Source organism: Thunnus maccoyii, chromosome 3 (genome assembly GCF_910596095.1).
Source record: "Thunnus maccoyii chromosome 3, fThuMac1.1, whole genome shotgun sequence".
NCBI lineage: Eukaryota > Metazoa > Chordata > Actinopteri > Scombriformes > Scombridae > Thunnus > Thunnus maccoyii.
The window spans coordinates 37,030,103-37,047,445 of record NC_056535.1 but is presented as its reverse complement, the minus strand read 5'-3'; the positions used below and the strand labels follow the sequence as shown (position 1 = coordinate 37,047,445).

At 38.2% G+C, this 17,343-nt stretch overlaps 1 protein-coding gene across 1 annotated transcript; it reads right to left on the bottom strand.

Moving 5' to 3' along the window:
* Positions 1 to 195: 195 nt before the first annotated feature.
* On the bottom strand, positions 196 to 16,552 carry si:ch211-236d3.4 (protein FAM107B). Its single transcript, XM_042406760.1, has 5 exons — positions 16,453 to 16,552; positions 13,948 to 14,203; positions 7,096 to 7,300; positions 919 to 1,078; positions 196 to 530 (listed from the first exon to the last, which is right to left on the bottom strand). The coding sequence occupies exons 2-5, from the start codon at positions 13,985 to 13,987 to the stop codon at positions 414 to 416; spliced, it is 522 nt and encodes a 173-aa protein (XP_042262694.1). The 5' UTR covers positions 13,988 to 14,203; positions 16,453 to 16,552; the 3' UTR covers positions 196 to 413.
* Between the last annotated feature and the right edge of the window lie 791 nt (positions 16,553 to 17,343).

Genomic DNA, 17,343 nt, shown 5'->3' with positions numbered 1-17,343 from the left:
CTCAGCATGTCCTCAGCATGTCCTCCTCAGCATGTCCTCAGCATGTCCTCAGCGTGTCCTCCTCAGCGTGTCCTCAACGTGTCCTCCTCAGCGTGTCCTCAGCATGTCCTCCTCAGCATGTCCTCAGCGTGTCCTCCTCAGCATGTCCTCCTCAGCGTGTCCTCCTCAGCATGTCCTCCTCAGCATGTCCTCAGCATGTCCTCCTCAGCATGTCCTCAGCATGTCCTCAACGTGTCCTCCTCAGCATGTCCTCAGCGTGTCCTCAGCATGTCCTCCTCAGCATGTCCTCAGCATGTCCTCAGCATGTCCTCAACGTGTCCTCCTCAGCATGTCCTCAGCGTGTCCTCCTCAGCATGTCCTCAGCATGTCCTCAGCATGTCCTCAGCGTGTCCTCAGTGTCAGCAGCTCTGTCTCTACACCTCTTTTTCGTCTTTACTTTGAAACGACGTCCGTCTCAGATTCTCCTTCACTTTGACAAACTCCGGCGCTTTCAGGTTTTCCTCCTGCTGCAGCTCGTGCTGCTTCTCCAGCTGCAACACAAACCCAACAACGTTTATCATTACTGTCAATGAAAATACACACACATGTGTGTGTGTGTGTGGTCCAGGTATTCCTCACGTTGTGGGGACATAAATCTTTTGGGGACAGAAAGCAAGTCCCCTTAACATAAACTTGGATTAAAGTTAAGGTTAGTTTAGGTTTATATTAAGGTTAGAGTAAGTCTCCAGGAAATGAATGTAAGTGTGTGTGTGAGTGTGTGTGTGTGTGTGTGTGTGTGTGTGTGTGTGTGTGTGTGTGTGTGTGTGTCTGTGTGTGTGTGTGTGTGTGTGTGTGTGTGTGTCTCTGTGTGTGTGTGTGTGTGTGTGTGTGTGTGTGTGTGTGTGTGTGTGTGTGTGTGTGTGTGTGTATGTGTGTTACCTCCTCCAGCTTCTGGTGTCTCTTCCTCAGTTCAGCCTCTAGCGGTGAAATCTTCCTGCGAGCTTCGTCCTCCTTCTTCCTCTGTTTGATCAGCTGATCTCTCTTCCTGGACTCCAGAACTCTCTGCAGCTCCGGCTTCGTCTCCACGCTGACGCCAGCCCTGAACACACACACACACACAACATGCAGCACACATGCAGAGAAAGGGCAATGTGTTATTGGTTGAAGTTGTGTTGTAGTCTGTGTTTCCTCCAGCAGGGGGCGGTCCGTTATCACCACATCACTGTCAGCTGTTTGTCTTTAACAGAAATGTTTTACAGTAGGACACATGTACTGTTTGTTATTGTGCTGCTTTATGTTTTAACTGTGACCTGTTGAAGGACTGCAGATGTTAGCCGTAAGCTAACTCTGGTACAAACATTAAACATTAAAATAATCTGCTTTCAATGATAATGTATCTGATTTTTAACTCAGTTGTATCTGTAATATCTATTTTTTTAACTTTATTTATTTTTCATATATTTGTATATTTGAGTCTTTTTAGTTATTGTATATATCTTATCATTTAATTGTATTTGTTTTTTTTACCTACTTCACTGTGTTTGTACTCAGATTTATGACAAGAGGCTGCTTCTGATCCTTTGGGATCAATAAAGTAATCTATCAATGTATTTTATTATTTCAGTAAACCATCATCTCCTCCTTCATGTAAAAATCCGGAATCTGTGAATGTGTAAATATTGTTGGTTTCTAAAGTTTTCCTGCTGGAGACCAGATGTTTCCTCCTTTACTGTAAAGTTCATCTCAGCGTTTTTACTCTGCAGGTGTCAAGTTTCCACATCACACACACGTGTCAGCTGCATACTGGACCACGATTGGCTCCAAACTAGTTGTGATGTCATAAATCCTGCAGGTACGTCCGGGTGTTAAACTGAGATTTAAGGCGAAACTCTGAGAACAAACTGCACAGAGAAGAAGAAGAAGAAGAAGAAGAAGAAGATGTTTTTAGTGCACGCAGTTATTGTATAATTCATTTCCAGAATCACTGACATCTCAAAATGTTTAAAAATATATTTATTTTCATAAGGTCTTTATTTAACACACTGTTTCCAACATGTCTTATCTGTTTGATCACTACTGTTGTTATAATCTTATACTAAGAGTATTTTATTTTATTTTAATATATGATTTTCCTGTAAACTGTAGAACTGAAATGTCTTAACCATGTAAAGCACTTTGTAACCTTGTTTTGAAAAGTGCAGTATAGATAAAGTTTATTATTATTGTTATTATTATTGTTGTTGTTGTTGTTGTTATACAGCAGCAGTTCATTTGACTCAATTAAAACATCTAATTTTTATTTAAATGAGTCCAGATGAAGCGATTCTGTCCTGTCAGTCTTCTTGCAACATATAAAGTATTTGTATAATATGTTTGTATTGTATGTGCTGCATATGTGTATATTTATTTTAATTAATTATTGTGCGTCTTCTGCACTACTAATAAAATAAACCACACTAATTATAGTTGTATAATTGTGATGAACTATTGTGTATATTTCTTAAAACTTAAAACCACTGCAGGCAGTTTCATTTAAAATATGATGAAGTCAAACAGGTCTGTGTTTAATTTTGAATTTTAAAATCTGATGTAAAGAATCAAAACAAAACAGCACACATGAATATAATGTGGAACAAAAACAGAAAATATATTTAGTATTAAGTGTATTTTAGTTCTATATTTCATTTGGTAACGTTTTAATTTACAGGTTCCTTCATTTTATACCAAATTCTTGTTTTTTCTGTGATTTCCTGGTATCTGATGGTTCATTTCTAGGACATTTTACAGAAAGTTTGGTGCAGTTTGATAGAAATATTTAGGTTTTCAGTTTACACAGATTTTAATAAATTGGACTCTTGACACAAAATACTCAGTTTTCAGTGGGTAGTTTTGTGTTTCAGACTCCATATTAGCATATTTGATTGTCTCTTAAAAACTTTGTAATGAGCACATTTCTCCTTTATGATCAAAGCTTTCAAATGAACATCATCAGACTGAACAGAAGCCACTTTCAGGAAACTTCATTAATAGGAAAGTAAGGAATCCATAAAATAATGTGCTACCTTAATTGTTGATAGATTCTATTTTCCTTATAATTTGTACCAAAATCTTTGCAAAATGTCCTGAAAATTGACAACAAATTATATAAAACTTCCAGAAAATGATCATAGCAAAAATGACCTGTAAAATAAAAGGTTTAGTTGTTATCAGTATCATGTTTAAATGGTAAATTCATTATAATTCTCAGGTCAAACAAACGTCAGACTGTTTACTGCTGTTTGTTCAAACTGAAGAGAAAATAGCTGAATGTGACAAATCGAATCTGTTTCAGCTTCTTTCACAACTTTCTGCTGAACAGCCTCTTTTATCTGAAGGCGTTTCTGTCTCTGACACTGTTTTATTCGTGTCTCTCTGGCCGTCCTCCAGTTTTCCTCCTAAAACTGAAGAGAAAAAGTCGACCTCGCTTTGTCCTCGGTGAGAAAGAGAGAGAGAGGCGATGTGAAAACTTTCCCAGCATCCTCAGCGGTGCAGACCTGTTGCCTAGCAGCATCCGCTCTCTTCTTCACAAACTTCACACAATCTGAACTCGATGGTCGACACAGAAGAAACGGACGCAGAGAGGACAGCAGAATTAAAAACCAGAAGGACAGAAAATACTGCTGTCTGATTGGTCAGCACGTGATGACAACATATTCCCATCAGAAGCTGCATCAACACATAATGCAGAGGCAGCGAGAGTTTATCCAAAACTGTCTCACTTTCCAAAATGTCTTTTTCACAAAGTGGGGACATTTTTACAAAGTGGGGACTGTTTTACAAAGTGGGGACGTTTTACAAAGTGGGGACTGTTTTACAAAGTGGGGACTGTTTTACAAAGTGGGAACTGTTTTACAAAGTGGGGATGTTTTTACAAAGTGGGAACATTTTTAAAAAGTGGGGACTTTTTTACAAAGTGGGGACTGTTTTACAAAGTGGGAACTGTTTTACAAAGTGGGGACTGTTTTACAAAGTGGGGACATTTTTAAAAAGTGGGAACTTTTTTACAAAGTGGGGACTGTTTTACAAAGTGGGGACATTTATACAAAGTGGGGATGTTTTTACAAAGTGGGAACTTTTTTACAAAGTGGGGACATTTTTACAAAGTGGGGACTTTTTTACAAAGTGGGGATGTTTTTACAAAGTGGGAACTTTTTTACAAAGTGGGGACTGTTTTACAAAGTGGGAACTTTTTTACAAAGTGGGGACATTTTTACAAAGTGGGGATGTTTTTACAAAGTGGGGACATTTTTAAAAAGTGGGAACTTTTTTACAAAGTGGGGACTGTTTTACAAAGTGGGACTGTTTTACAAAGTGGGAACTGTTTTACAAAGTGGGAACTGTTTTACAAAGTGGGGATGTTTTTAAAAAGTGGGGACGTTTTTAAAAAGTGGGAACTGTTTTACAAAGTGGGGACATTTTTAAAAAGTGGGAACTTTTTTACAAAGTGGGGACTGTTTTACAAAGTGGGAACTCTTTTACAAAGTGGGGATGTTTTTAAAAAGTGGGGACGTTTTTAAAAAGTGGGAACTGTTTTACAAAGTGGGGACTGTTTTACAAAGTGGGGACGTTTTTACAAAGTGGGGACGCTTTTACAAAGTGGGGACTGTTTAACAAAGTGGGGCTGTTTTACAAAGTGGGAACTGTTTTACAAAGTGGGGACTGTTTTACAAAGTGGGAACTGTTTTACAAAGTGGGGATGTTTTTAAATAGTGGGGATGTTTTTACAAAGTGGGGACATTTTTACAAAGTGGGGACGCTTTTACAAAGTGGGGACTGTTTTACAAAGTGGGAACTGTTTTACAAAGTGGGGACATTTTTACAAAGTGGGGATGTTTTTACAAAGTGGGGACATTTTTACAAAGTGGGGACGCTTTTACAAAGTGGGGACTGTTTAACAAAGTGGGGACGTTTTTACAAAGTGGGGACGCTTTTACAAAGTGGGGACTGTTTAACAAAGTGGGGCTGTTTTACAAAGTGGGAACTGTTTTACAAAGTGGGGACTGTTTTACAAAGTGGGAACTGTTTTACAAAGTGGGGATGTTTTTAAAAAGTGGGGATGTTTTTACAAAGTGGGGACATTTTTACAAAGTGGGGACGCTTTTACAAAGTGGGGACTGTTTTACAAAGTGGGAACTGTTTTACAAAGTGGGGACATTTTTACAAAGTGGGGATGTTTTTACAAAGTGGGGACATTTTTACAAAGTGGGGACGCTTTTACAAAGTGGGGACTGTTTAACAAAGTGGGGCTGTTTTACAAAGTGGGAACTGTTTTACAAAGTGGGGACTGTTTTACAAAGTGGGAACTGTTTTACAAAGTGGGGATGTTTTTAAAAAGTGGGGACGTTTTTAAAAAGTGGGAACTGTTTTACAAAGTGGGGACATTTTTACAAAGTGGGGACATTTTTACAAAGTGGGGATGTTTTTACAAAGTGGGGACATTTTTACAAAGTGGGGACATTTTTACAAAGTGGGGATGTTTTTACAAAGTGGGGACGTTTTTACAAAGTGGGGACATTTTTACAAAGTGGGGACTTTTTTACAAAGTGGGGATGTTTTTACAAAGTGGGGATGTTTTTACAAAGTGGGGACATTTTTACAAAGTGGGGACTTTTTTACAAAGTGGGGATGTTTTTACAAAGTGGGGACATTTTTACAAAGTGGGGACATTTTTACAAAGTGGGGATGTTTTTACAAAGTGGGGACTTTTTTACAAGGTGGGGACATTTTTACAAAGTGGGGACTTTTTTACAAAGTGGGGACATTTTTACAAAGTGGGGACATTTTTACAAAGTGGGGACTTTTTTTCAAAGCGGGGTGTTTTTAAAAAGTGGGAACTTTTTTACAAAGTGGGGACATTTTTACAAAGTGGGGACTGTTTTACAAAGTGGGAGCTTTTTTACAAAGTGGGGACTGTTTTACAAAGTGGGGACTGTTTTACAAAGTGGGGACGTTTTTACAAAGTGGGGACGCTTTTACAAAGTGGGGACTGTTTTACAAAGTGGGGACTGTTTTACAAAGTGAGGACATTTTTAAAAAGTGGGAACTTTTTTACAAAGTGGGGACTGTTTAACAAAGTAGGGATGTTTTTACAAAGTGGGGACTTTTTTTTATAAAATGAGAACATTTCTACAAAGTCAGACATTTTTATAAAGTGGGAACTTTTTTACAAAGTGGGGATGTTTTTACAAATGGGGACGTTTTTAAAAAGTGGGGACTTTTTTTTATAAAATTAGGACTTTTTTACAAAATGAGAAAGTTTTTACAAAGTGGGAGGATTTTTAAAAAGTGGAGACTTTTTTACAAAATGAGGACTTTTTTTTTACAAAGTGGGGACGTTATTACAAAGTGGGAACTTTTTTACAAAGTGGGGACTGTTTTACAAAGTGGGGACGTTTTTACAAAGTGGGGACATTTTTACAAAGTGGGGACAGTTTTACAAAGTGGGGACATTTTTAAAAAGTGGGAGCTTTTTTACAAAGTGGGGACTGTTTTACAAAGTGGGGATGTTTTTACAAAGTGGGGACATTTTTACAAAGTGGGGACGTATTTACAAAGTGGGGATGTTTTTAAAAAGTGGGAACTTTTTTACAAAGTGGGGACATTTTTACAAAGTGGGGACATTTTTTACAAAGTGGGGACTGTTTTACAAAGTGGGGACGTTTTTTACAAAGTGGGGACTGTTTTACAAAGTGGGGAAGTTTTTACAAAGTGGGAACATTTTTAAAAAGTGGGAACTTTTTTACAAAGTGGGGACTGTTTAACAAAGTGGGGACTGTTTTTGCAAAGTGGGGACTGTTTTACAAAGTGAGGACGTTTTTAAAAGGTGGGAACTTTTTTACAAAGTAGGGATGTTTTTACAAAGTGGGGACTTTTTTATAAAATGAGGACTTTTTTACAAAGTGGGGACGTTCTTAAAAAGTAGGAACTTTTTTGCAAAGTGAGGACTTTTTTATAAAATGAGGACATTTTTACAAAGAATATCTTTACTTTATAAAATATCAGGGCATCACTGTTTGCTCATGAAGTAAAGCTCAAACTTCCTCACAGCCACACTCACACTCTCACACTCCCTGTTACCGTTTGTAGCTGCTCAGCAGCTCTCGGTGAAGCTCTTGGTGGCTTTTTGAAGATTTGACAGGATTGACCAGTTTTTTGGGTTTAATGAGGTCATCGTCTTCGTCTCTGTCCAGGTAGTCGGGCTGGGGGACGTAGCTGGACACTGGAGACGGCTTCCTGTGGACATCATCAGACAGATGCTGCTGCAGGCCTGCATATGCTGAAGCTGGAGACATGAAGACAGAGAGGACAGGGTATTATACAAAGTAAAAATCACAAGAAGACAAAGAAAACAAACAAAGAAACTATCATCTGATCTACTGAAGATTTACACGCTTGAAGTCAGATTCAGTTCAGGTGTTGGTGAAACCCTCTCCATGCACAGAAAGTGATCCAGAGTAAATCCAGAACAGTCCATTAGTCTGTCTGTTAGTCTGTTCAACACTTTGGTCCAGAGTGAGACATCTCAACAACAACTGATCTGAGTCAGTAAAAATAAAAACATCTTATATAAGTTTGACTAAAGAGTCACAACATTCTTCACATCAGTCACCAGCTTCTCCTTCACCTTCTCATGATTATATTTATCCATCATTCATCATATAGCGCTCCCTCCAGGAAACTGCGATTTTACGATCACAATAATTAACGCAAATCCAAGAAATCTCTGCAGTATCTACGAGAGCTTCAGTTTCACTAAATTACCGCAACTTTTCTGCATGAAATGTCCAAATAAACAGACACTTGTGATTTGGACCATTTGTAGCATTTGATGTGATGGTAACTGACGTCATCACAGCGTGCAGGAAGTGATTATATATGACTATTAAAAAAATCACATTTTCCTTTTCCTGAAATTTTGCTGCAAAAAGAGACATGAAACAAATTTTATCATAATTTTTGAGAAAAGCCGCTGCAAAATCAAAAACTTTTGGCTGCAATAATCACAAAACACCTGTGAAATCCTGGAGGGAGTGATATCTGCTTCGATATACTGAAACATGTACATATAACATTATACATGTAAACAGTATATATGTACATTACTGTTCATTCAATCTGTAAATAATCACGCAAACAATCTGGGATAGAAGAAAACAAACAAAGAAACAAACAAACAATTATTCCCAAAGTATTAGAACAGCAGAAAACAAAACAACTGAGCAGAAAAGTTTTTCTACAGACTGAAAAGGTGCCGGCTGAAGATACACTTTTTACAACATTTATATAATTATATATGTAAATGGAAACAATGCACAGATTTAAGAAGCGTATAGTAACAATTTGAAGTGAGAATCATCTGTGGATATCGTATAAAAAGTCTAATTTATTTAATCACATGTTTGATGAAACATTTCCATTACAAAGTTTACTGGTGAGTTTATACAGTTTCAAACATTTTAATTTGTCATTTCAATGTTTTGTTATTTGTCGTCTTTGAAACTCACACATGATCAATTTTGTACTTTTTATAATTGGTTGATTGTTCAGCTGTGGAGGACGGACGCAGATCACATACTTAAGTAAAAGTAGATATACTGCAGTATGAAAATACGGTGTTGCATTTGGTACTTAGAGTATCAAAAGTAAAAGTACCTCTGCAGAAACGTGGCCTCTGTAAGTGTAAAACTATAAAACTATAACTAAAAATTATTGGATTATTAACACAATGCATCAGACAGATTTTTAAAGTGATTCACATGGAAATAAAAACAGGACAAATGAATAAAGACAATAAAATAAATACTGCAAGAGAGCAGTGCTAAAAACATCAACCAATATAATAATCAAATATTAAAGAGATAAAACAAGGACACATACAGGTACATCCACAGATTATATATAAGCCATATCTTCCTACACATGTAACATGATACATGTGCACAGACAAACACTCAGAACATTATAAGACTGTTTTCCTAAAAAAGTAACTTTGCATATAAAATCTGTAACTTGTTGCTACAGCTGTGAAAGTAAAAGTATAAAGCAGCATAAAATGTACAAGTGCCTCAAAGTTGTAAATGTATTTAGTTACTTTGCAACACTGAATGTTTGTATTGATTTAAATATTTGACTGAATCCATTGTGTTTGATGCTGAATTTATATCTCACAGTCCATGTGGACAGATTTTACAGTCTCGATGATCTTCAGACCAGTTTACTCTCTGAGTTTCTGTCCATCGTCCCTGTTTGTCTGAGAGAAGAAAGAACAGATTATCGGGCATCTGATCCGAGTCCTCCTCAGATATTCTGGGAGACAGAGATCCAGTTTCATACCGGCCGGTTCACACAATGACCTCTTTCTCAAGTGCAACCAGAGAACACATCCACCATCCAGCTTCATATTTCAGAAAAATGAAATGAGCTCTGATGTTTGGCCATCTCAGTCAGAGACACGGGGACAGCTGAACACATGAATTATCAGCCTCCATCTCCTGGTGTCTGGATCTCCAGCAGATGTTGGATCCTGCAGGGATTTACACTCAGACCACTTACTGCAGTTCAGTCTTTATTGTCCCACATGAGAAACTGAAGCAGTGTGATAAAAACAGACACAATGAAGCAGACTCATCTGCCAACATTTAGAAAAAGTAACACACATAATAATAATAATAATAATAATAATAATAATAATAATAAAAACAAATGAAAACAGGGAAGATCAGTTTACTGATATCTGTAAAACAATGAGACAGGGACTGTATTTGTGTCAACTACAAAAAGTTGAAAAATTAGTTGGAGTGCAGTTAAAAAAATGAATGAACGATTCTTTGGTGAGTTCGATATGAATCTCCTGCACCAGGAAGTAGCCACAACCACAGGAAGTAGCCATAGCCACAGGAAGTAGCCACAGCCTCAGGAAGTAGCCACAGCCACAGGAAGTAGCCACAGCCACAGGAAGTAGCCACAGCCTCAGGAAGTAGCCACAGCCACAGGAAGTAGCCACAGCCTCGCACTCTGACCCGTGTGATGCTTTAATCAGAGCAGTTGGTGACTGACTGACACACGTTTGACTCCAGTCGACCTGAATCCAACTAAACCAGATTCAACCGGACTCGACTCCATCAGACTCGATGACGTACATGAAGCATGTGACTTAAACCAAACGACTTCTCAAACTGTTTCACCGTTGCAGAAACATTTCCAACGTCAGAATAAAATGATGAGGAGAAGTTTTGCTGGAGTCGTAGTGCGCTCCCATCATCGGCATCGTTTGGTGTACACGACACACGACAGACGGTGAATTAACAGCGTTATGAGTCGTGTTTAATTCGCCGTGTATCTGATCCTCCAACCAGCAGTCTGCTCCCACTGACGGTGCCGCTAACCGACGGAGGCTGTAAAATATAAAGTTTGTTCTGAAAGTTACAGTTTATCTTTATTGATTATATTGATGCTGAATTGGCAAGAAGACTGTCGACATATGACGCCTTTTGTCTTGTGTTTCTAGAGTTTTCTTGTTTTTGTGGACACGTGAAGAATTGTTAATGTCATATTTCTTAAAGGGAGTTTGGTGTAATATTTTCCTGGAGAGAGCAGGAGCTTCAGTTTAGTTCAAACTGCTAATATTTACATTTTTAATGTTTTGTCACCACTACAGAAACAGCAGCTAACTGCTAAAGCATGATGAGGTTGTCTGACTGCTGTTAGTTATTGGTTTAATTAATGGTTTATAGTCTAAATGATGTGATGATCAGGCTAATTATCTGCTGATTGGATTCAGTTTCTAACAGTCTGCAGTAAATTGTCGCCCTTTAAACTACTTTCCTAATGAAACTTGATGTGATGGTTTTATTAAACTTAAAAGCTCAGCCCTGTAGTTTCCTTTCTTATAAATCATATTAACATTTATTCACCCAGAGAAAGCGAATATGTCTCTGTATGATATGACCTCCTCTCTGTCAGCTGCTGTGTATTTACTGCTTTTTCACACATGATTTCAGGCCAGTTGGAGAAGTTAAACCTGTGACTTTCTGCCTTTGTTTGTCTGTTTCTACTGTATTTCATGCATTTTTTAAACAGAAATCCTCCAACATCCAGCAGCTGAATGATGTCCAGATAGTAACTGGTTGAAGTGGTTTCTGTGGGCAGCTGTATAAACAGTTGTACAAATACAATAACAGGACAACACCTTTTGAAATGTGATTGTCTTTGCTGATATCTAATAAACGTTAACCCAAATAAATTTTTATTTGTAAGAAAGAAAAATGAGTTAATAACAGGATCAATCAGCATGTTGTGTCTGTTGTTTCTCTTCACAGTTATTGTTGTTCAGTTATAACTGAATGAATGAAATGAATTGGCTGGTTTTTCAGAACAAACCACTGCACACACAAGAGCAGCTTCTGTTTCTGCTCCGTTGTTCAACAGTTTTTCTTCTTGTAAATTTCACCACCAGGAGCAGGATGGGAAATAATCTCTAAATGAATCTAGTTGAAGTCTTACAAATCTTTACAAAGTCTTAAAGCTCAGTGACTTATGACAGATTGCCTTTAGATGTGAGAGGGTGTCAGACTTTAGTCTTTTCTGAAGTCCTCTAGTGTATATTCAGCATTAAACGTCACTGAAGAACATCAGATCTGTGTGGAGCAGGTGATTTCTGCTGCAGGAAGTCTGGCTGGACTTTGACATATTCAGTGGTTTCGTATTGATTTGAGACAGGACGTGCAAACTAAAGCCTCTCTGTAGTTTATCGACGTCTCTGTGAGTGCATGTTATCTGTTACAACTAGAAGCCGTATTCCTGCTTCAGCCTGATAACTGAGACGTTTCTGCAGAGGAAGACGGTCTGAAATGTTCCAGTAAGTCAGAGGATCTTTTCTCTGTTAATTCATCCTGATTATTAAAAACACACTGAAGTTCAGAATCAGATCAAACCAAGAACCTTTGTTATGACTTCTGATAATAAAGCCTGATGAGATGCAGGATCTCACTTTGGTTAATCAATATTTTTCAGGCAGCATGTTAGCAAACAGATGTGATAAGTGTTCAAACGGCAGGTTAAAGTCTGCGGCTCCTCTTATATAAACACAGAGTTCACATACTGACATGTTGCAGAAGATAAACTAGTCTGATGGATCAAACTGTGCAGATATCCTGTTTTTTTACAACAAACTTTCAAACTTATCACCTTTAACATTCATATGTTAAAAAGTAACTCACAGGTTGTTCATACTGACTAAACTGTATCTGCTACGTTATTCACACACTTAGTTCAGGATGGAGACAGAAAAATAATAAATAATAAACATGATCTGCTGCAATGAGACAAGACATGAAACTCACCCAAAACAGTAAATATGAAGCTCGCACTGCTGAACTGATGTATGTTCATTCATTTTTACAGAGTCCACTTAGATCCACTGCACTACTAATACTGCATGTACTGACACACAGATCTGTATATAATATAATATGACCCTACCAGACCAGGACCAAACTGGGACAAAAACACCAGATAATACTGGACCAAACCGGGACAAAAACACCAGATAATACTGGACCAAACCGGGACAAAAACACCAGATAATACTGGACCAAACCGGGACAAAAACACCAGGTAATACTGGACCAAACCGGGACAAAAACACCAGAGAATACTGGACCAAACTGGGACAAAAACACCAGATAATACTGGACCAAACTGGGACAAAAACACTAGAGAATACTGGACCAAACTGGGACAAAAACACCTGAGAATACTGGACCAAACTGGGACAAAAACACCAGGTAATACTGGACCAAACCGGGACAAAAACACCAGATAATACTGGACCAAACTGGGACAAAAACACTAGAGAATACTGGACCAAACTGGGAGAAAAACACCAGAGAATACTGGACCAAGCTGGGACAAAAACACCAGATAATACTGGACCAAACCGGGACAAAAACACTAGAGAATACTGGACCAAACTGGGACAAAAACACCTGAGAATACTGGACCAAACTGGGACAAAAACACCAGGTAATACTGGACCAAACCGGGACAAAAACACCAGATAATACTGGACCAAACTGGGACAAAAACACTAGAGAATACTGGACCAAACCGGGACAAAAACACCAGATAATACTGGACCAAACCGGGACAAAAACACTAGAGAATACTGGACCAAACTGGGGCTGAAACACCAGATAATACCAGACTAAACTGAGTTAAAACAGTGAGAGTAATTTCCTGGTAACATCCGTCTTTTAAAGATGTGAGTCACTTCTAACAGCAGCAGGGTCGAAACACATCTTTAATTATTCGGATGGCAAAACCTCTGAAAGCTTTCAGTTTATGAGCTGAACAGCAGTAAGAATTTATCAGAACTCCCACTCAAGTCAAGTTTCACTGCCAACACTGACTTCATCGTCTCTGTCAGTTCCATCCTACGCTCACCTCGTCCACACCAACCTCACGCTGCTTTATTAACAGCACCAATCTGCTCTCCAACACATGACTCAAGACGTGAATTATTTATGACATATACTGTAAATCACAGAGGCTGTACGAGTCATTCAGCAACATTTTAATATCCCAAAATAACATTTGAAGTGTTGACATGAAGAAATAACTCCTTAAAACTGCAAATAACATCCATTTTAATGAGCAATTTACTCCTAAATATCCAATTTTCTTAAAAGATTTTTTTTTGAATCAGCTAACGGACAGAGATGACTCCATCCTGTTTCCAGAGCAGCAATAAAACAAGTGAAATAATCTCACACAAATACTAAACCTGTGTCAGTTTGTGTGAAGAACATTTATCTGTAAGACTCCCTCTCGTTATTTAGCTCATTAGGATGAAGTTCAGTCATGTTCAGATCAGATTTAGCCGGCAGGTCTGAATCCTGAGGAGGAAGCAGATCAGAGTGAGTCTCTTACCAGACTTCACCATCCCCTCTCTGCTCGTCCTCTGATCCATGTCCTGATGCTCCTCATGTGCTTCAGTCTGTGTGAGTCTGCATGTTCTCCTCCAGACTGAACCAAGCCGAGTGTAAAACAGCAGTCACATGATCCTCTGATTGTCTCCCTGCCTCCTCCTCCTCCTCCTCCTCCTCCTCTTTGTAAAGCAACATGACTGCCTCTCTCTCTCCCACACTGCTTCAGCTTCACTTCTCTTCATGATGAAAGTCTGCAGCTGCGTTACCATGCTGATGTTTAGCAGGTATAATGTTCACCATGGTCATCATGTTAACACAAAGTGCAGCTCAGACTGATGATATTTAGTTTTACAGGATCAGACCAGATGGTGGCGCTAGATGAATGTTAGAGGATCAAAGTTATCACAGTTCATCCAGAGGGGAACAAGAATGTGTGAAACTAATTTCATGATAATCCATCAAATAGTTGTTGAGATATTCCAATAAAAAACTAAAGAGTCGACCTCATGGGTTAGGGTTAGGTTAGAGGGAAGGTCAGAGATCACCAGCGTCAGGATTCATCTTCTGAGGAACATGAATGATCCATCTGATGGTTGAAATATTTCAGAACCAAAGTGTCCGAACATCATGTTTGTTCAGGCAGAAGCAAAACAGTTCGAAACTATTTGAAACGGTTCAAAACTGTTCAAAACAGTTCCAAACTGTTCAAAACTGTTCAAAATAGTTAAAAACTGTTCAAAATAGTTAAAAACTGTTCAAAACGGTTTGAAACGGTTCGAAACTGTTCAAAACGTTTCAAAACTGTTCAAAATAGTTAAAAACTGCTCGAAACTGTTCAAAACTGCCCGAAACAGTTCAAAACGGTTCAAAACGGTTCAAAACTGTTCAACACTGTACAAAACAGTTAAAAACTGTTCGAAACTGTTAAAAACTGTTTGAAACGGTTCAAAATAGTTAAAAACAGTTAAAAACAGTTAAAAACTGTTCGAAACTGTTCAAAATAGTTAAAAACAGTTAAAAACTGTTCAAAACTGTTCAAAATAGTTCAAAACGGTCCGAAACTCTTCAAAACTGCTCAAAACTGTTCAAAACGGTTCAAAATAGTTAAAAACTGTTCAAAACGGTTCAAAACTGTTCAACACTGTACAAAACAGTTAAAAACTGTTCGAAACTGTTAAAAACTGTTCGAAACGGTTCAAAATAGTTAAAAACAGTTAAAAACTGTTCGAAACTGTTCAAAATAGTTAAAAACAGTTCAAAACTGTTCAAAATAGTTCAAAACGGTCCGAAACTCTTCAAAACTGCTCAAAACTGTTCAAAACGGTTCAAAATAGTTAAAAACTGTTCAAAACTGTTCAAAACTGTTCAACACTGTACAAAACAGTTAAAAACTGTTCGAAACTGTTAAAAACTGTTCGAAACGGTTCAAAATAGTTAAAAACAGTTAAAAACTGTTCGAAACTGTTCAAAATAGTTAAAAACAGTTCAAAACTGTTCAAAACTGTTCAAAATAGTTCAAAACTGTTCAAAATAGCTCAAAACGGTCCGAAACTCTTCAAAACTGCTCAAAACTGTTCAAAACTGTTCAAAATAGTTAAAAACTGTTCAAAACTGTTCAAAACGGTTCAAAACTGTTCAAAACAGTTAAAAACTGTTCGAAATGGTTCAAAATAGTTAAAAACTGTTCGAAACTGTTCGGAACTGTTCGAAACAAAGACGCCGAACCCCAACTGACGTAAATACACAAACATAAAGCCGTTGTGTGTGTTACTGTGTGTGTGTGTGTGTTTGCTTATGTTTGTGTGTGTGTGTGTGTTTGTGTGTGTGTGTTACTGTGTGTGTGTGTGTGTTTGTGTGTGTGTGTGTGTGTGTGTGTGTGTGTGTGTGTGTGTGTTTGTGGCTCACAGCTGATGTAAAGTTGTATTTTGATGATGCAGCAGCTTCATCACTGTATTTACTGAACTTGTAGAAACAGACGTGTTTAAGCAGCAGTTAATGTTTGCAGGTGTTTGCAGATGTTTGCAGATGTTTGTTGACCAACAGCTGGATGCAGAATCTCTGTTGGTGATGTTTTGTCTTCTCATTTATCTTAATGGATAAAATATCAGCACATATTATAGATAAACTATGACCTATTATACCTAAATATTAACATCTTTCACTATAATTCACTGGTGCACCACCACCCACTGCCACCTCAATCACAAGACTGTCATTATTTTCTTTAATAATCCATATATTGATCAGTGTATTAAATGCTGATCATTATTCCCTGAAGCCCAAGTGAACATCTGCAGATGGTGAGTTTACTTTCATGGAAAACTGGAAAACTAACAAATACTCACATGTGAGAAGCTTAAAAACAATTTAAACAATTAATCAGTTATCAAAACGGTTGCCAATTAATTTTCTGCCAATCAACTCATTGATCAGTCATGTGATCATTTCAGCTGTAGAGAGCTACCAGGTACAGTCGGGGTCAATGAGGGTCCAGCAACAAACTCACCTCTGCCGTTTGGATGCTTTCCATTCTTCACACACTGCTGCTTGGGTGGCGGCTCGCGGTCGATGCTGTACGCCTTCTGCAGAAGAAGAAGAAGAACATGTATCAGTGTGTTGATGCTGTACACCTGCAGAAGAAGAGGAAGAACATGTATCAGTGTGTTGATGCTGTACGCCTTCTGCAGAAGAAGAACATTATCAGTGGGTTGATGCTGTACGCCTTCTGCAGAAGAAGAAGAACATGTATCAGTGTGTTGATGCTCAACGCCTTCTGCAGAAGAAGAACATTATCAGTGGGTTGATGCTGTACACCTTCTGCAGAAGAAGAAGAAGAACATGTATCAGTGTGTTGATGCTGTACGCCTTCTGCAGAAGAAGAAGAAGTATCAGTGTGTTGATGCTGTACGCCTTCTGCAGAAGAAGAACATTATCAGTGGGTTGATGCTGTACACCTTCTGCAGAAGAAGAAGAAGAACATGTATCAGTGTGTCGATGCTGTACGCCTTCTGCAGAAGAAGAAGAAGAACATGTATCAGTGTGTTGATGCTGTACGCCTTCTGCAGAAGAAGAAGAAGAACATGTATCAGTGTGTTGATGCTGTACGCCTTCTGCAGAAGAAGAAGAAGAACATGTATCAGTGTGTTGATGCTGTACACCTTCTGCAGAAGTAGAAGAAGAAGATGTATCAGTGTGTTGATGCTGTACGCCTTCTGCAGAAGAAGAAGAAGAACATGTATCAGTGTGTTGATGCTGTACACCTTCTGCAGAAGAAGAAGAAGAAGATGTATCAGTGTGTCGATGCTGTACGCCTTCTGCAGAAGAAGAAGAAGAACAGGTATCAGTGTTTCGATGCTGTACGCCTTCTGCAGAAGAAGAAGAAGAACACGTATCAGTG

What these genes read in the sequence shown, in the direction of transcription:
- si:ch211-236d3.4 (XM_042406760.1), bottom strand. Translation starts at nt 13,987, where the DNA reads ATGGATCAGAGGACGAGCAGAGAGGGGATGGTGAAGTCTG. An exon ending in AGAGGGGATGGTGAAGTCTG is followed by an intron (nt 7,301 to 13,947) that starts GTAAGAGACTCA and finishes TCATGTCTCCAG; the next exon opens with CTTCAGCATATGCAGGCCTG. An exon ending in CTGCTGAGCAGCTACAAACG is followed by an intron (nt 1,079 to 7,095) that starts GTAACAGGGAGT and finishes GTGTGTGTTCAG; the next exon opens with GGCTGGCGTCAGCGTGGAGA.